This window comes from Salarias fasciatus, chromosome 6 (assembly GCF_902148845.1).
Source record: "Salarias fasciatus chromosome 6, fSalaFa1.1, whole genome shotgun sequence".
NCBI classification, from domain to species: Eukaryota; Metazoa; Chordata; class Actinopteri; order Blenniiformes; family Blenniidae; genus Salarias; species Salarias fasciatus.
The window spans coordinates 12033091-12053624 of record NC_043750.1 but is presented as its reverse complement, the minus strand read 5'-3'; the positions used below and the strand labels follow the sequence as shown (position 1 = coordinate 12053624).

General features: G+C 42.9%; 1 protein-coding gene across 1 annotated transcript in view; it reads left to right on the top strand.

The window, feature by feature from the left end:
* The first annotated feature begins 554 nt into the window (after positions 1-554).
* Positions 555-20534, top strand: part of stx8 (syntaxin 8) — a 31843-nt gene continuing 11863 nt past the window's right edge. The window contains exons 1-6 of the mRNA XM_030093591.1: positions 555-668; positions 2028-2127; positions 2221-2315; positions 2918-3028; positions 5227-5360; positions 6261-6353. Coding sequence (XP_029949451.1) covers positions 652-668; positions 2028-2127; positions 2221-2315; positions 2918-3028; positions 5227-5360; positions 6261-6353 — 550 coding nt within the window. The 5' untranslated portion in view covers positions 555-651. The remainder of the gene's footprint in view (positions 669-2027; positions 2128-2220; positions 2316-2917; positions 3029-5226; positions 5361-6260; positions 6354-20534) is intronic.

The following is a 20534-nucleotide window of genomic DNA, read 5'->3' as shown; positions in this document are numbered from 1 at the left end:
CTGCTGCTCCATCTTTGATGAAGTTATTATGAATACTTGAATAAGTTGTGTGTGTGTGTGTATGTGTGTGTGTGTGTGTGTGTGTGTGTGTGTGTGTGTGTGTGTGTGTGTGTGTGTGTGTGTGTGTGTCAGAGACAGAGAAAGAAAGACAGGAATGTGAAAATGTGTCATTTAAAATCCTAATCTTGGGAATTACTGTACAGTGTGTTTCGATGATTCTCTCCTCCACCTGATCAAAAGTATCAGGTAGGTTCAGAGGAATGTACAACAGTTGAGGGCAATAATTCTTTTGGAATTCACACATATGAGGACACTGGAAATGATCCCTATTAATGATTATCCCTAAACTGACTGTAATCAATTCGTGATTCGTCCACCCCCAGCACAGCCCAGAACTATGAGCTACTTTGCACAAATACAGTCAAAATTACGTGTAGAAATCACAGCACAAACACAGAACTGTAATATTTCTGGAATTTCTAAATCTTCACGAATTAGCGCGAGATTTACCACTCCGCGATAGTTTGTGTGAAATGACCCACTGCGCGTGCCGTAGTGACGTCACACCCAAACAAGAAGCAGTTTGCTGTTGATTACTGCAAAGTGCTGAAATAGAAGTGAAATTAAACGACACAACCCGCTTTTATCACGATGTCTCAGGATCCCTGGTGAGTAATAGTCTCAAAGATTACCACGAACGTTCCCGGCGTCTTTATCAACAGCGACAGATGTAGTTTCTCAGCCTGTCTGCTACTCTTTACCTTAGAAGCTAAAGTCGTAGCTAGTTTTTCTCTTTGAGGGAGACAGATACTTCACAATGTGTTAATGCCTCGATAATATACTAGATCGAGGTATCGATTGTTGGTCTTCAGATGGTCGGTAGAAGAAAACATGTAAAAGACACAGCAAATAGTAGTCACGTGATTAAAGTAACACTTCCGTACATTGTTGTCAGCCCAGCGAACGCGCATTATTCTTAAGCATTCTGGACGAAGCTCAGGTTTTTGCGGTGATCCAAGTCCACTGCTTTCAGATCGCTGAGGAAGTATCCACAGAAGTAGTAGTAGAACTTCAAACAGCCGTCACCCAGATCCTGAGTTTTACCAATAACAATACCTACAAATCAAAGTAGATTTACTGTACGCCATAATTCTAATGTTGTGATTCAGCTGTTCTGGAAAGACATCAGCCAAATGTCTGTGACCGATTTCTTTTTCGTTTAAACATTAAACCATAACTCTACTGTAAACATTCACATTAATTGCATTTCTTTATCCCCACGCTTTTATTTGGACAGATGAGTTATAGCAGCAATAAAGAAGGTTTTAAGCTCCATAGACTTCTAATAAACCTCTCCAACGGGTTAGTCTGTGTACAAAGAAAGGTCACTAGGTTACAACACCTGTTTATTTTTATTATCACTTGAGGTTTTCATGTCTCAGTTCTACCAGACACTGCAGAGCACAATGATTTGATGTTTCAGGAAATATTGCTGGAGGCCACTTTCTGCAAACATGCTCGCCAGTACAGACACACTGACATAGAAATCCTCCTGCACACACAAACATTCATGAAGGTCAGGTGAGGACAACAACATCTATCCAGACTTAGGAGATGAAACTGGTTTAGCAATGTTACGTGGACCAGTACGTGCATGTGACACACAATGATTGATAACCTCAGATCAAGAGGATTGAGTAGATAACTTGCAAGTTGGATGGGCTTCATCCCACCAAGAACATTAACGGGCATGCATCCCGATGAGAGGATAAGCATTGGCTGAGACCAAAGTTTGTTTTCACATCAAATCATTCAGAACACACAAACACCACCTTCTGAACATTTATATTGTCACCCTCCAGGACAGTACATTACTCATTTTCTTCTTGAGATTATTTTTTTTTATACTATGCCCCTGATATAAATAAAGAAAACTGAGCTACTCCAAATCTTGTACTTGATCTGTTACACCTAAATATAAAGTTTCAGTCAGAATTCGAAGTAATAACGTGCCATTGTCTCAACAGGTTACAGAATTATGATGCCACTTGTCGCCTGGCTCAGGAAATAGCAGAAAACATTCAAGAACGGAACAGGCAGCAGAGAACAGGGGGAAACCCTGCAAAGGTAACATGTTGCATTCTGCCTCATGATCACAGTAAGAGGTTTAGGAGTTCTCAGTGTTGTGGTGAACTCAACACGGATGTTCTGTTGTTTCAGATCAACATGACGCTACGGGCTTCCCTCCAAAAACTCAAACAGAACATCGCCCAGCTCAGAGAGGGCTTGTTGCGAGCATCGTCATCCCGGCGCCTGTATCTTTTTCATTGTTTCTCTCTAACAGTGTTCAAAGCAGTGGGAGTCATGAGACTGTGATTATATCAAAAGAGCTGCAGCGCACAATAGCAACTGGTGACTAGTGGAGCATGTGACCCCAACCAAATTGTTTGTAGACTGTGAACCCATTTATAAAAACTTATATATTTTTGGTTTCATATGTTATGGAATCAAGAAAGTCATTTTCACCCTATTTGAATGTGATTTACTTTGTAATTAAATGCTGAATTGATTACTTCATACATTTATATGCCATACTTCTCATATATTATTGTCATACTTCTGCTCAATCACAAATGTATCATTTTGATTTTTAAGTATGACATTTTTGACTTTATCAATATCCTAAATGTTTCCTGTTCTTGGGCCAGTCTGTTTTGCTTGTATTGACAGTCGTTGCCCTCTAGATGGCATTAGTGTTTTGAGAAACAAGTATCCTGACCAGCTCCATTACCAGCTGGTTTTCAGGGGTCATTCCTCCTCAAAAACACGTTCCAATAACAACAGTTTCTAATCGTGATCAAAAGTTGTAGTAAAAGTAATGTTGTCTTTTTCCCTGACCTTATCATGGCTTCATCAGAATGCAGTCAGAAGCCGACAGGAGGCAGAACCTCATTGATGATCTGCTGACGAGAGAGAAGCAGCTCAATGCTACTTTCAAGGGAGAAATCACAGAGGCGGAGCCCGCCAGGTAAGGACCTCTGCCTCACCTCCAGTCAGATACAATCATTAAAATGTAATGATTACTGATCTCATTAAAGCTTTTGTTAGATAAAAAATGTGGTGCCAACTACAAAAAAAACAGTCTCTTCTCAGATAATTTGGGATTATTATGCCGCTTTGCTTTAAATCATTCCAGCAATCTTCATGAACCCCTGATGAGAATATTTGCTCAGCCTGTATTTCTACCTGTCACTCTGAGTTAGTGTAGCACCAATGCAAGAATCACCCCATGATACTTGAGGGGACGCAAGATGCTGTTTCGCAGCTCATTTTGGAGCCTTCCTCCCTGAGGTCTTTTTTTTTTTTTTTTGCAAAATATTATAGTGTGGTGCGGGCTGCCCAATTAAAAATAATGAATCCTCATTTTCTGGTCTATGTTCTTGACCAGAGGGGTCATGGATGCTGTTCTCTGCTTTGATGAAATGTCACCGGCCACTAACTCTCAGTGAAAGTCTCTGCACATCCGGTGTGACCCATGTGCTTTGACCTCTCCTTGTGCTATCGCTCGGAAGGAAGTCCGCCTGTCTGTCTGCCATTTTGACGGGGGCGCTTAACTTCATCCTCTTCATTCTTTTTTTATTAAGGGATTTGCTCACTTTGCTCCGTTGATCGCACATTTGGCACCATCACCTTTTTGAACTGGGCACAAAAACACACGCAGAGTTGCACGAATGTGTCTTGATGAAGACATTTGAAAGCCAACGTCCTGATAAATCATGTGATATGATGCGAATGTGCAAACTTTAGGAAACAGGTAGTCATTACTTGGCGTTATGTTTGACTTAGCAAGGCCCAGCTGATATTTGTTTGGACAGAAAGAGGAAATTGTGTCACGTTGTTAACTTCCTCAGGCTTCTCATGTGTGCTGCGTGCCTTCAGTTGGCACCTCTGTCTCGTTCTTCTGTTGAAAAAAAACTCAACATTTAGAACCAGTTTCAGTCTCTTTGCATGAGCAGGATTTATGAAAGCCAGTGTCTTCGGCACAGTGTCTTTATTAAAGAGAAGCAGTGGAGGAAGACGGGAAATAAGGGATGAGAATGACATGCAGTCGATGGGGCAACGTTTTGGGCCTGTTTGGTATGCACCCCATCCAGTCGAGCTGCAGAGAAGCACTTTCACTGATACCTTGATGCGAAGCTGCCTTTCACAAGCTCTGGTTTCAGGATTGATCTACTTAGTGGTGTTTTACACAGGCTTTCATCTTTTTACAGACCACACACCCAATTACATAAAAGGCTCAGTTAAAAAAAAAAAGAGAGAAAAGTCTGGAATGACATTCGCTAATAAATTAGCTTGGCAAACTGCAATCCTGTGGTCATATGGTTTTCAGTTTGCTCAGTGAGACCTACATTTAATAGTGATATGTGGTGGGTAATTTGGATTTGCGGGTAGGACACATTCCCACTGTGTGGTCCCGCAGGCCAGAGTGTGGGAGGGGGTGGATCGGCCATGCTCCGATAATCTAAGCTGCTTTTTTTTTTGTGAGCAGTTTGGGAGATGGACGGGGATAAAAGTTACTGAGGGGGACTTTTCATCTAAGCCTAAAACAATGCACTTTAAGCAGCTCTATTTCAGATTAAGCTGCGAAGGACATGATATCTGTTTTTTTTTTTTAAGTTCAGTTCACCTGTTGCTCCTTATAGTCAACTTTTCCTCATTTTTCACAAACATTTATTCCTTTTAAGTGTTCATCGGATTGATAGATGTTGTAATCTGCTAAATCCCGTCCAAGTCAATCAGTCAGAGACTAAACGCTCAGACTCCTGAAGTAGCAGTCCTGTATTTTGTAGCTGCCAAGAGATGTGCCTGACTGATTTTGGCACTCCCTGCTGACTGGTTAATTGGATCTTCACACAATAGCCGTGGAGGAAGTGGATGGGTGGCACGTACTCTCATATTAATCAGACATGTAGAAGAGCTTGGGATGAATGCCTTGGCTCACAGTTTTTGGCCTCTTTAGAAGCAGCTGAAAGCAGTCGTCACACCTGAGACTGTGTTTCTGTGTTGTATGAATGAAAGGTTAAATCATGCTGACTCAATGCAGATCTGTATCGTGGAGAACAGCTGAAATGTCGCTTCCTGTCATTGATATTCCTACTTGTGTTTATTGTTTTTCATTCATCAATCATTCTGACCACGGATCCTGTTTGTGATGTTGTGTGACAGGTCCACGTTAATGGCTGGAGGCGCGGGGGCCAGCGGAGGTGTTGCAGCTAACCCGTGGCTGATCAACGAATCGGAGGACACCAAGGGGCTTTCGTTTGGAGAGATCAAACAGCAACAGCAACGAGTCATTGAGGGTACAAAAAAAAAGTCCTGAAACATTCTGAAGCCAATGAAACATGTTTATTTTGTTTGTTTGTTTCAGCCTCGCCCTAGCCTGTGTACAAACCCTGACTTCCTTCTCTTGAGTTAATTTTTGCAGAATTACTAAGTAGCCCAAACATCGATACATAACATTCTTAATGTTTTATTCCAAAAAGGTTTGAAAAAAGACATTTGTCTTGCTGATAAATTGCAATCAGATTCATGACAAACCAAATCCATAAGTCACACTGAGCTCTGACTTGACTCGAACACCCAGACGTTGGTTCACCTGACTCCCTGCGACACTCCAGTGCAACGTCTCCATTACGGCTCTGGCTCTTGTCAGTTTGGGATCGGAGATTCCTGTTAAGACGCTGAAATCAAACCACATGGCGGTTTTCGGTCCCCTGTGGGATTTTCTGGTGGAGTTGGGTAATGGCGAGCGCCTGAACCTGCGGTGAACACGAGATTCCTGTGGTGGAGAATATTTCAAGCTTATAAACCTGCACAGGCCTCTTCTCTTCTCTTCTCTTCTCTTCTCTTCTCTTCTCTTCTCTTCTCTTCTCTTAACACAAGTAATGCCTTGTGGGACAGCTGACTATATATCATTGTGAGTAACAGCCTATCGTTCCTATTTCCCCAAATACTTGTGTCATATCACGACTGCAGTTTATTCGAGCTGCTCCCTCATTACGACAGCCTTTTACAAGGTGGATTAAAGCCCTGCTACTGAACTCGTCAGACATCCTCATGTGTGTCGTTCATCACGTTGATTTTATTTTCTCCGTGTGATGTATTCGACTTTCCTACGCAGCTGTGTGACGTTGAATAATCTGGGTGCTTTTAATGTGTGTTTCATATCTCGTGTTGCTTTCTGTCTTTCCTCCCAACAGCCCAGGATGCAGGCTTGGAGGCCCTGGCAGCCGTCATCAGCCGACAGAAGATAATGGGCCAGGAGATTGGCAACGAGCTGGACGAGCAGAACGGTAAGAACTAGCGCGCATCCATACGTGTCCGTCAAACAAATTCCAGACACGTTGCGCACTGCAGTGTGAAAGCGATCAGTCGTACTTCTTTTCTTCGGTGGAGCTGCTGGCCTCACGTAGCCCTCTTGGCAGCGATGCTCCGTCACACCATCCCGACGGAGACGGAATGGTTTTCCTTCCTGCCTGTTTCTCAGTCAGGTTCAAAGATGATCATCTGACAACGAGTGAATAATTGGATATTGTATTGCATTACATTAGGAGTTAATAGGCAGCGCCTTGCTTAGAGCTTATGCACATGCATTTATTATGTTCCTTTGTTAATTTTGAAGGCTCTGCATCAACTTCTGCCATCATTCACTTCTTCTTCAGTGCAGATATCTGTGACATATTGTCAAAATCTAAAGTTGATTAATGACTGATTAATGTCAGTGGAGCGTCTGAATCAGCTGTTACAGAGTTTCACACGTCTGCCGCACGGCCATTGTGCGTTTCTACTGTCATGAGCAGCTTCCAGTTGGGACTCGGAAGGCGTTGTACTTTCCTGTAATATCCTGTCAGAGCAGTTGTGCCCAAACAAACCCAGCGGTTGTATAACCGAGTGATCTCGGCTTGGAACGTCGGAGCTTCCCTTGTGCTCGGGAGGAATGACAGATGTTCAGCTGATGTTGGCTAACAATGATGGGAGAGGTGGAGAGGAAGAAAAGGAAAGTTGGTCTGTTTTGTCTGCTCTCCTGTCGGTGTGTTACAGTACAGAATCAGGAATAGATAATCCCTGTAATGAGTTGGTAGTGTGTGTGTCTGTGTGGTCTTGTTTTTCTGTCGTTTTGGAGCTTAAAATCTGGCAGCACACGACTCGTGCAGCCGCAGTCGTACTTTTTGGGTATGGCTAGTTGGCATAGTTAAGTTAGCTGTATCTGAGAGTCCCAGCACTGTGAAGGAGGATTGTGATTTTGATCCTGGAAACAATAATCCTGCCACTGTTCCTCTTTTCTCTGGCACCACATGGCAATACTCTAAAAAACCAGTTTCACTGGAAACTCAAGTTTTTGTTTCTGTAAAGGCTAAAAATTTGCCACCTGCAGAATAATCGGCTCCATGTGTTCAAACCCAGACCATGCAAATCTGTAGAAGCCTGCACAAATTACCACCTGTGTTTCTTTTTTTCTACGGTTTGGTATGGTAATCAATGCAATTATGTGGTAATGCACTTTGTGTGTGTTTTCTCTCTCGGAGAGACGGTCATGGTGCATGAGTGTAAGTGGTACCCGGGGACATGCAGGCTGGTAATAAAAGATGGGAATAGAATCAGATGGATCCATCTGCGGTCTTCACAGATTCCTTTGTATCTGTGTCCAATATTTGCGAGCAGGCCTCGGTTTCATGCGGCCTGTTGACACCGCGTTATGATTTGCAGGGCTTCAACCTCCACAGATCTTATTTGCCTCCCTTAGTTTTTTGGATCTTTGTTGAGTTTGTGCTGTCTTTCCATCCTGGATCCTACTCCCAGCCCCCCTCTACTACTTTTCAACAGCTCTTTATTTTATGGCTTAACTTTTTCTCCCTTTTTTTGCATTTCTTCTATTTGGAATCTTCCCTTTTTCTGGGTCTTGGATTTGGATTCCTTCGTGTTAAAAATTGAGGAAAATGGGAACGTATCACACATTAGGAAAAAGCAATAGCAGGGATGGGCAATTTCTTTAATCCTCTCTAAACAGGGGGCCAAGTTTCATCCATCCATCTTCTATTCTGCTTCAGCCATGGGCGAGGACAGGGAACACCCTGGACAGATCACCAGTCTGTCTCAGGGCACCTCAGCGGTCTCACACACCCCAGTAATAGCTCGGCCCCAGCTCGCTGGATTATTTAATGATGTTTTAGAATAGGAGCTGCTATTAAATATCTGCATTTAAAACTTTCCACCATTAATATACATTCAGTTTGATAGTTTTAAGGGATACTTATCGTAGTTATAGGATCCAATTGCATTTAATTTACCTTCATCCTTGCTGGATCATTGTTGGAAAATGATATTGTGGGCTGACAGACGTGGACTTCATGTAGCCCCTTGACTCCAGAATAAAACTGTAGCATGGGATGAATTCTTTTTTAAACAAGTGTCTTTTCTGTCCCCTCTGCTTCCTGAACCACCAAGGTCTCTCTCCTGCTCTCTCGGTTCCTTAACCCTCCAAGTGATGCAAATTTTATATTCTGAAATGATATTACCTTGTCGTAATAGCATTAAGCCGAGGTACAAGCGGTGGTTAAAGTGCACTGTGCGCTGCATTGCTTTAATAAGACACATTAAGGCCTGAGAGAAAGATCTGATGCTGCCTACAAAATGGAAAAGCACTGGAGTGTTTTTCTTCCAGACTTGTTCCTAAATTACTTGGATTATTGCTCGCGACAGCTGCATTTCTTACTTGTAATAAAGTGAAGAATTGACTGAAATGGAAGACTACGGTTGAATGTTTTCTGAGAGGCGAAGGACGCGAATTGAAGCCGCGAAGCGGGAGAATGGCAACACGTCTTGTTGATCTTGACAGTCGGCTCATAACCTTGGCGTCTGAGTGTCTTTCTGTCTTGTGGGGTTCGTTTTTCTCTCCCTGATCACTGTACTGTTGCAGTGTTTCCCTATAAATAGATTAAGCTCTTTGTAGTTTGGCGGCTCAAGTCTAGCTCATGACCGAAGTGCAGTGGAGGTTGCAGTCATTTCCTTTTTGGGTAAGCGATTCCGGCTGAGGTCAGCAAGGAAGACGACCCTTTCCAGAGGTTTAAAGATGAACTCAAAGCCCTCGCTTACTCCCCTCTTCAGACTCAACTGGATCAAACCGACTGAAACGGAGGAATGATTGAGCAAGCCCAGTTATCAAATTTTACAACTTGCACAACAGTAATCCATTACACACTGCGGATTTTCCATTGTCTTCGCCAATCACAGTCAAAGATGAATTTCAGTCATCGTTGTTAGTTTGTCTGCTCGTCTCATTCTCTCACTCCCATCACGTTTCCAAAGATAAGCATGTTTTTAATGCCTGTATTAAATGCTGCTTCGATGAGTCTGACATGTACTGACTGGAAGCACCAGCAGTAGTTTTCCTTTCCACTGAGAGAAAGATCAACATTAATCTGGTTTTATTGGTGTTGATATTTCTTATGTTGTGGTGCAGACCAGTGACCTCAGTCAGTGCCTGTTACTTATGAGTGAAAGTCAGTGGTTAGCTCATTAGACTAACTTATTTTGAAAGGGCCAGCGAAAGTTTAAGGCTGTCTTATTTGTGGACCCACGGTTGTATTTTCAATATTGGATTTGACTGCTCGTGTACAGCTTCTTTGATAGACTGGAAAAGCTTTCCCTCTCAGATTTACTGGACTCTTTATATTGTTGGGGAGGAGTTCCTGAAAACAATGTGTTGCATGCGAGAAGCTCTTTTGATATAGCTGGATCATGTTGATCGTGTTTCATCCATCTATCTTCATCACCTTCATTCCACCTACATTGAAGACTTTGAAAAATGATGGAGTTGTTTCCTTCTCAGACATTTGCATCTTGTTTCCTGTCAAACATACTAAGATCTGCTCCTTTTTTGCTCATCGAAAAACTCTGCAGTCGCGGGAGAGACGATAAACAGACACATTCTAGATGGACCCAAGTAATTTTTCTATCTTTCAGGAGCTTCGACAACAAGTCCGTCCACATCTGTCCTCTGGTTTTACTTGAAAGTGCAGGATAAGAAATTGTTTTTTTTCCCCTCCTTGTTTACAGGACACAGTAAAGTCCAGTTTAGTTTGAATGTTACTGATCTAAGCCAGCTATTGTACAGAAAAAGAAGGAAAAAAGGTTTCTCTGTTTTCTTTCTCAGCAGCCTTTGTAGTTTTCATGATCTTGGTCACCTCGGCTGTTTCTGTTTGAGATTTGAAAAATGCACAGCTCACCAAGTCTGATGTCATGATGGATACATTTCTGGCTCATAGTTACATTAGCGGTTTGAGTCTTATCTCAGCGGACTGTTTATAAGTCTGATATAATTAGGATTTCCATGTCAATGAAGGCCGAGAGGAGGGAGGCATTCCCAGCTCCAGACACCAGTCCGCTGCTCGCTTCTTCTTTTAGAAACTGCTCAGTGAGCAAATAAACCATGCTAATGATGGCACTCGGCAGAAAAATGGTGTGGTTAGAGCCGCGGATTGATTTATTGTTTGTTTGATTCGTGCCGTTTGGATGTGAGGCCGCGAGTCATGAGCACTGTTTTCCAGACGGCGTGGAAATGCAAAGAGTCATTATGCCGCGTTCAAAAGAGTGTTGTCATCAAAGGATTGTCGAGCTCGCAATGAGCCGAGAAGGAGAGCAGCATCTTGTGTGACCACCGGATTGGCTGACTGGCGTTTGACTTGTGAGTTATTGAGAGCTGTAGATGATGGAGGGATTGTGTTGGACACCCACACTATGAAGGAGTTTGGCTTCGGGTCCCAGAAGAAAAGAGTCACATCAGGCTGCTTATGAGATACTATAAAATGGTTTTGTTCATGATTTAAATCATTTCAGATTTAAATAAATACCTTGTGGAGAATTTTGTAACAGTTTGTGCTCACACAAAATCTGTTAAACCAGACTAGTTAATGGATCCTTGCATACTTGATTCTCAATTTGCAACGATTTTTTTGTCTGAAGTCTTATTCTCTTTCACACTGACAGAGCCTCCCTATGAAGAAGACTTGGGTCCCACCAACCCAGTAATGAATAATCTAGTTTTGGCACAGTAAGGAAATTAACATTTCAGGACACTCAATCAGTCGCCTCCACTTCTGTTTACCTCAGTGGACACAGACTCCAGAACACAGTTTTGGATTTCTTCTCGTCCATGATGGTTTTAATGTTTCTGTTTTGTTGAGGTTCAAGTCCAGGAAAGAAGTACGAGGTGAGAAAAGGTGACTATTAAGTGATTCACTAAATTGCTTTGTGGAATTTTTTCTTAGTCATTAAATGACTCACCCATTAATGAGTAAATGTAGAAGTCTTTGGGAGTTCTTTAAAGTCCATACATACTTAGGTTTGGCGGTTTCCTTATGTGTTTTCATGCTGCGGCTCATTCCGAGTAAACTTTTTTCAAGAGTGAAATGCTCACTTCGTATTTGAAAAACAATCAAGAAATTTGAAAATTTCTTATTTTTTAGTCACCATTTTAAAGTGCGGCAAGTTACAAAAGCAACAGATAGTCAGCTCCCCACGCTCTTTTTATTTACCGGCATCTTGAAACCGAAACGCGCCCGTAACGGTTCTGTGCTTTAGGTGTAGCGCCTAAATCTATTATTTACGTACGTGCGGCTGATGGACTGTTACAAGTCAAATGCCTCGAGATAAACAGTTTGTGGTGCTAATTCTCCTCTCATGTGCCATTCAACCGCAGCAGACGGCGGTGGCACGACACCACGGGGCCATTAAAAGCCCGCCAGCTCCACTTCAGACGGTGGAAAACGACGGCAACGCGGCTAAAAATATGACATTTCTATTGGCTTCTTCCAGCTGCTCTCGCAGGAAGGAATGGAAAAGATTATGCAAATGACTCGCGGCTCAAAGAGTTGCAGTGATCACATGTTTATGTAATAATTGTTGCACACCTCGTTATTTTGTGTGTAAACGCTTCAAGCCGACATACGGGAATACAGCTCTGTGTAAAACCTGGAGGCAGGTTCGGGTTGGGGTGACACTAACAGCTTTTAAGCAATGCAGTCAGCACGGTGAGGACATCAACCCCAAACGTACAGCCAAGCGAGAGAAGAACTTCTGGTCACTGAAGCGATCCGCCCTCTGTGTCACTGATTTATTTTTTTTAAATTGTTTTTGCCGTATAAAGGATGCCTGGGTGCTGTCTGCACAATAGAATATCCTCAAAGATGCTTGAAATAGAATAGAAAAAAGTCAATTTTAATGTCACTTATTTTCAAGAGATAGTAAAATGTAGGAGGTTGCGACCTGCAGATGTTTCCCTCCGTTGGGATTTTCATTTTACAAGCTGCGGTCTCTGTTCAGGATCATGGTTTCGATTCATCTGCACCCATCTGGAGCGAATGTGTGTCGGTGACAGTTGTTCGTAAGAAAGATCCCAGTAAAACGTAGATAATAAAACAAATAGAGGCGGAATTACTCATACCCCCAGAATGAGAAGGAATGTTTTTCTGTGTGCTGGATGAGAGATTGGCGATGGGGACAGTGTGGCTAGACCTTACTTTTACCACTCTGAAATGTGACTGTTGCGGCTAAACAAATACCAAATACCCAATGGATAAAATACCCAATTCACGCAACATTGCTACAGACAAAAGGATCCTCAGTTCCAGTTTAGTCTTACCGTACAGCTCTCTCATGAAACTACATAAACTCTTTGCATCTGTTCTTCATCATCCATTGATTCGTCTAAAGCTGTATCGATAACATTCATCAGAATAATGCAGGTTATTGTTCCTTCTATATGCTTCCTTGTGTTAATGTGTAATTAATACTGTAAACCATCAACAGCCATCCACACCGCAGTTCTGTGGGTCAAATGTTCCTGAGTTTGCATGTTTATGGGAGCTAATGTTACTTTTTAGTGTGTCTAGCTTGAAATGGCTCAGGAGGAATGTACAATGTTCAGCTGAAACACTTCTATGCCAACATATTTCTCTCTTAAATGGTGCAGATTGAAGCTTTGTTGCTGCCATTTTTCGAGATAGTGAGCATGCATTTGGCAAAATTATGTAGCAGGATGACTCTATGTATGAAGTGGCCAGGAAGGAAAGCTATACATTTCAAAGAGTTTCCATCAAATCTGCTGCAGAGCTGTCTGAAACATCCAAACTGCTCTGCCTCTTTCTTTTCCTGAAAGAAATCTGTCTTTCATCCAACTAAATGCAAAAAGTTATGCATATGTATGAAGCGAGAAATAAAGATGGACAGTGTCTGCTCGCCGAGATGTCAACATGTGGCCAGCTGTGTTCGCTTAAAGCTTTGTAGTGACAGCCCGTTTTATGGCACTACCTGAGGTGAGAGATCTATGGGAGCTCCGCCGAGCCCTGAAATTCTCTTTAGCTCTTTGTTTCACTCTCTTTTACTACATACACACTCACACACCGTGGTCATTCCGTGTGCTGAAGACAGGCGCAGCAGAGAAGCCTAATATACGGCATGATGCAGGAGCGAGGTGTGGCCGGCCCTGCTTAGCTCATCTGCAGACCCGTATCCCTTCCAGATGTCGGCCGGCGGGCCTGTTTAGAGACTGGGTGAGGTTGTTTCTCGTCCATTGGCGAGCCTATCCATCCTTCGCAACGCAGCACAGCCACCATGCTGGCAGTCTCAGGCTTTTTCACAAACTATCAATCCTACATTATCCCTGAGAATGTGCACAGTAATGAGAAAAGGAGGGGAAAAAAATCGAGGGTATATGAAGTCACCTGTGTTTTCCACTACAGTCTGAAAGCAGGAGGTGAGACAACACCTTGAAATAAACACTTACTAGTTTGTGTGTGTTCAGTGGAGCCTCTGGTTTTCTCAGTGTCCTTCAGTGTTTATAGTTGTTACGGTGTCTCGAACCACAGATCCTCTAATTTGTTATCTGTATATCATAGGTGGACTATAACTTTAAATCATATGATTTTAGTTCACAGACACAGCTAAAGATGCTAAATGCAGTGTTATGGGGTTTTTTTCTGTCTTGTCTAAGCAAAAGACCTTCCAATTGAGTGTTGAAGTACGTTGTGATTATTTTATCCAAGGATAAATAACATCACAAACTTCGGAACATAATTCATACTGGTGAGGCTCGTGGCTGTGACAGTGTTTTAATGTCCGACATAAGTTTGATATGAAGAAAGGAAAGGTTGAGAAAAGCCTGAGAGCTGCTGAGCCTGAGACGGGAGCTGAGTGGGCACAAATGAAGGTGCTGAGATTTTCATAGTATCCAGGATTTTAAAACGAGCAGATTTGAGCTCAGGTTAAACAGTTTAACAATAATCAGGCCAAATCAAGATGTTTTTGATATGCTGATGAGAAAAAGTTGATATATTGGACAGAAAATCTTCTTAAGATACTAATTCAGAACAAGAAAACCAATTAATTTTGTCTGTTTTTTTTCTACTATATTTTACCAAATAAGTTTTACCATAACATTTAATATGTAAAACCTCTGTCATTTATTAAAAAGGTTATGCAGTTTCTCCACAATAAAAAGTAGTCACCAGAAGCAGACCTTTAAGTTATACTGCTTGGCTGCTTTATGGCTGCGCTGTTCCTGCCATATTAATTACAAATGTTTGGAAAATTATAATTCATTTTACTACAAGCTGTTACTTTATAACATGGATTTTGTGCATCTGCAACAATTGTAAAAACAAAGCATCGGCCTCACGTTGTTCACCGGTCAGCATTACATCACTGAAGTGAAGCCTAAAAGAAGATACTCTCTTTTTTTGTTTTTTTTTGAAGGGACTATTGCCTTGTGCATGTGGTATGTGTACAATTTAACAGCAAACTCATGCTGACACTGTGTCGTAATTCTTCCCTGGAGAGTGCTTGTGGGCTGAATGTCCAGGCCGAGCGCGTTAGCCATATGTGTCGGCGGTATCGGCGGTTGGGAAACCACTCCGGCTGCAGCTGCCAGCTCCCTTGGCTCCGGGCGAAGGATTCCCTGCCATTCAGCGGCACCTGAGGCTGACTCAGGCTGCGGCTGGCAGGTTCTCTTTGGCCAACTGGAGTGACAGCGGGAACAAATTCCCCCCCCCCCCCCCCCCCCCCCCCCCCCCCCCCCCCCCTCTCTGTTTATTTAATTGCTAACCGCTCTGGTCTGGAGGATTTGTTCAAAGCGCCGGTGAGCGGAGGGATGTGTTGCGCTGCTCCTCCGCCTCGGGGAAGCGCGGGTCATCCCACATAATGAGTGGAAGGACTTACTTTACCGAGCCCGCACGTGGTTCCCATTTAAGCACAGAGGGAAGATGGCACCTTCGTCTGCCGGGTATTTTTGTGTGTTTATGTGTGCACACACATTTCTATATATATATATATATACATGTGCGTTTGGGTGCCTCGTGTGAGTGTGCGCTCACTGGAAGTGTACACCACATGTCAAACACATGCTGTCAGGTTGTGATTGGCACTCGGCTCACATTTATATCTGCATGAGGAACTATGAGGATACGTCGGACGGGATTGAGTTTGAGGGAAATGTTAGGAGAAGACCTCACACACACATCTACACACACACATAAACTATGTCAGATCAACGCAGTAAAAAGTAGGGTGGATTTTTCTTACAGATGCTCTGCCCACAGAAAAGTAAACTCAAGTAACAAAATGCTTCACGGGGCACAAATCAACTTGACTTTAGCATTCTTGCTGAACGTTTTCCTTTTATAGCCACTGGATTACCGATGGTAGACATAACACACACCGTCTATGTGAGAGGGATTAACATTATCAACTGGAACCTAACACCTGACCTTCAAAGTGAATTATCGCCGTTTTAAAAGTGTTACAAGTCTTTAATCATGGTAGAAATGTGTTGCTGTCATGTTAACGTCCCAGAAGTAAACCTTTAAAGTGGCAAATGCTTTTTATCCGTTTCGTCTTTTATCTGCTAGCCCTGCGTGTGTGCAGTCAGATGCTATCTGCAGGCCAGACTAAGGATGAGAATCTCAACACAAAAGGAAAAATAAACACAGTTTCGTCTGACATATCAAACAAGTTACTTTATTGGACTTTTTTTTTTCTTTTTTTCCGTTTTTAAACTTTAATGCTGATTTTATGTGTTGTGAGAACAACAACAGATCTGTGCTGTTTAAACAAACAGCCGCATCCCCGGCCGTCCCCGACCAGAAAACAAACAAAAAAAAGCACTCATTTAATCTGCCATCTAATCATTGTCATCTGTTTCGCTCTTGGCTTAATCCCAGCCTCCCTTTTTGGTTCAGCGTTGCTATTGTTACACATCAGAGGCGAGCTGTACTGTAAGTGTTTCAGTGTGAAAATACACACCAGCTAGACTAAACAACATCGACGTGACACCTGCATGAAAGTGGAAGGTAAAGAAGATAAAGACGAAATGCATTCTGGATATAAGAGTCATCGAGAAGAAACAAATGTGAAGACTCGGTTGAAACTCGGCGCCTCGTTGGTTTGGAGCTGATGTGATAACGGCGCTGTAGACACATTCAGCCTCCAAGTGGAATTGAAGTAATGAAACCGTTCAGGATGAACTTCTGCCTTTAGAAGCACAAAATTGTTGCCTTTTTTATCAGGGAAGTTTTGGCTTAGCTTTATAACTTTTTCAAAGGTTGTAAGTTGTCAAGGTTTAATGCAGAACTAAACCAACTATGTGAATGTGAACAAGTATTAATGAAGCACTGCGACATACTGTGTGTCGTATCTCATTTTTAATATAAGAATTGTAAAAATTACTCTCATATTGCTGTGTAATTGCAAAAAATGGCAATCAAGCGTTAACGACAGATGAACCCACCACTAGTGGGCAGTAGAGCGCACCAGCTGCAAGGACTCAAAGCTCTGTGTGTGTTCTTGTTTTATGATAACTGGAATGAATTAAACATTATTGCAGATGAAAAAGGGGCCACAGGCTGTCAGTCACACAGGATTTGTTAATTCTCTTAATTCCTCTGAGGTGGTGGCTTCTCCTCCTCCTCCTCCAGTAATCAGCACCACCTTCCTATTGTCCGTCAGCCAGAGGAAGTGAGTAATTCCGGCACATCTGTAGGTGCAGCTGTTTAAGTGGATGCAGTGCGCATGCATGTCGTGTGCTGTCAGACTTAATAGGTACGATATGATCATGAGACTTGTATGAGTGTCCCGTTGATTCATGGGAAAGTGAAGAGTGCGGCTACCACATGTTCACTCCAGCATGTGTGTGTGTGTCTGTGTGTGTAGCTGCGGGTTTTTTCCAACGTGTCTAATCGTCTGTGCATCCTGCCTTGCTCTTCAGTGCATGGAGCCCACAGTCAGGCACGCGGCCTCGTTGCGTCTTATTTCTTGGCTGTTTCCTCGGCATCGTCGACCGCTCCTTGCTGTCTACCATTATGTGGGTGGTTGTTGGGACAGAACTGGTGGCCAAACCTAAATTCTGGTTTCAGTCGCCCAAAAACCGCCACACACTCCACGGGGATTCCTGAAAGACATTTCATGTGTTACTCATGTATCCCCAGCTTGATCTGTCCTCATGACAAATTAAAATATGTGTTTCAGCCATGAGTGTACGTAAGTTCAGGGCTTTGATCACATTCTGAAGTTCAGAGAAAGACATTAGTCGACATTGCCGTGAATAAAAGTAGCACTTTGTATGGGAAAGTGAGCATCACAAAACGATAAATCTGATTCGATGTCTTGAATTGATCAATGATTAAGTGAAAGTTGTTTTGGGAAAGTAACGTGTTGGAAGTAGGGGATTGAGATTTCATCATATAAGCTGCTCCGATGAACAAAACAAACCACTGGGGTGTGATTTGGTGGGAATGTGGGAATCCCTGTTTGTGACTGGGTTTCCTCAAAACATGCATTAATTGGTTACTCCAAATTGCGTAGAAATATGAATGTGTGACTTTCTCGCTGTGAGGCCAGCTGGATGGTTTGTTATGGACTTTATGTTAAAAAAAAAAAAAAGCCTCATCAAAACCCAAAAACCGGAGTATTTCCATGCTGAATGCCACCTCCGCATGTGTCATGATCCATGTCCTGCTGATCATTTAAGAACAACTTCCCCCATAACCCTCAGTAAAACATCATAATCTGACACAGCAGCTCTGTGAGGACGACTCCGCCTCTGTTTGAACCACAGACGCCTGCTGAAAACACGTCCAGTGTGTGCCTTCCTTTCCCTGTGTGTCCGTCTGCACGGGACTCACAGTGTCGATACGTGCACGTTTGTGAGCATGTGTGTCTCCATGCGTGTGAGTGTGTTATGAGTGGAACAGGGTCTGGCATGAAGATCAAAGTCCCACCATAACTCCTCCGTCAGTCAGTCAGTCAGTCAGTCCGCCCGCCAGCCAGCGTATTGCCGGGAAGCTCCGCTCACCGCAGGAGGTTTGCAGTTATTAGACTCACATTATTTCAATTAGAACATAGTTGTTCGGTTAGTGAGAAATTCCTGGTTTCACTCGTTTGTTGTTCGGTTTATTTTTTGAACAACAACAAAAAAAAGTTGTTTACAACCTTTTTCCCAAGTGGTGAAAACGTTTTAACCATTTTGCTTTGAGGAAACAGAAAAGGCTTGGTGTCAGTTCTGTCAGAGTGAATAAACTCATCATTTCTCCTCCAGTCTTTACGTATCTGCTCGATCTCGTCCAATCAGATCCATTCTTTGTGTTCAGCTGTTCCCCTGGCTGGGTGTCCTTATTAATGCAGTGTGTTGGTGGTGATGAAGTGTAAACTGCACTGGTGCGGAGGTGTTGTGGCAGTGACAGGGTGGTCCCTGCCTCTGCTGGCACCCTCATGCTCATCACGCACACATTGTTCGGTGGCACCTGGCCATCATGGAGGTGATGGTGGGAAGCCTGGTGCTGATCAGACTTCTCCTCATTGTTTTGGTCTGAGTGCAGTTTTTTTTTTTGAAGGAATCACGCTGCTCTTTTTCACCAGCTTTCAACAGATCACTTGTGCTTTAAGTGTGTGTGACACACAGATGATATCAACACGTGTTTGCTGTTCAGCAATGCTTGGTCATGGACGCTGATGAATCGCGTTATTTCACATAAATGGTCGATCAAGTCAGAAATTCCTGGTAAAACTCTAATGGGAGGTGACCAAGAGGCATCTTCATCAGATTTCATGACCTTGAAGCCTCAACAAGCTCTTTAAAAAATGTAAACCCAAGAACACTAATCTGATGTTCTGTTGGAACATCTTGGGTTAAGCAACTAGCAAAGCAGTGAAAAACAACTATTAAAAACACTCAGACAGTCAACAAGAGCACTGCACACATATTTATGCAGGAAATTGTGAAAATGGTGTGTTAGCGTTGCAGTAATATTTCCTCATACCTGCGAGTCAGGACACATTAAACAGAGAAAAATATGGTCCTATTTAATTGCCTAAAAGCCGTGATCCGTTTTGGGGTTTCATGCTGAACACTTTCTGGAACGGTGTGTGCAAAACAAACAGAACAACATCCTGCAAGCAACAGTTTTGCAAACAGAGGCACGTTGTTGATGGCTGAAGCAGGAGGAAGATGAGCAGACAGACTCTACGGTTTGTTATTTTGTTGGGCAGAAGTTTTAAAGCGTTCATGTAAAGTGGATAAAGCTGTCAAGTGTTAATATCAGCTTTTAAGGATTGTGGCCAACTTGTGGAAAATATACTGCAGAAAAATGCCCCTTCCTCAACAATATGTTTTGGAAAAATGTAATCTTCAAAATACTGCCGAACCACATCCCCATAACTCAGAGGAAGCTTGTCTTTGGTGTCTTGCGAGTGCAAATCCCATGGTAAGAATGTGCTAAAACTACACCGAGGCATTTCATCTTTCCAGATTTATGTGCTTTTCTTTGAAGCGTTGCTTCTTTGGAAGTCGGTCATTCTGAAGGCGGCGGTTCTTCTGGGTGTCTGCCGTGTACAGTGATGGATCTTGTGGAAAATGCAGCGGGGCCGGGAAGGTGAAAGTGTGTGTGGGGACGCAGCCGGTTTCACTTTCAAAATCACAACCACGAATGGTTGAGATTAGGCCGGACATGTGAAGGCCTTGTCGTCTAAGTGTTTGGTATCTGTCTTCTTGTCTTAAGTCCTCTTTATTGTTAGTTTAGATTTTTGTGACTTGTCTGTTTTTGAAACAGAGGCCTAGAAACCAGCAGAAATGCATAAAAATCAAGACTGTAGAACCATACAGTCAGTTCACGAATATTCATTTTGCTTTGAATCGGCATAAAGTCTGCGTTGTAAAATCTGATTTATTCTAAAGGTGACAAAGGGAAAAAGCCAATGCAAGTGTGTGTGTGTGTAAATTCCATGAAGTAAGACACTCATCATCACCACTCATGACACCAGTTCCGGAGTGTCTGACGATGCAGTCTAAGGTGTTGTACCTCCAGCGTGTCGGGCGGGCCGGGCTGTCAGTGCCTTCCGAGGGACTCAGAGATTGACGGGGAGGTAGGAGGCGGCTGTTGAACTGATGATGTCCAGCAGTGAGACTAATCTTTGCACATGTGGCCCAG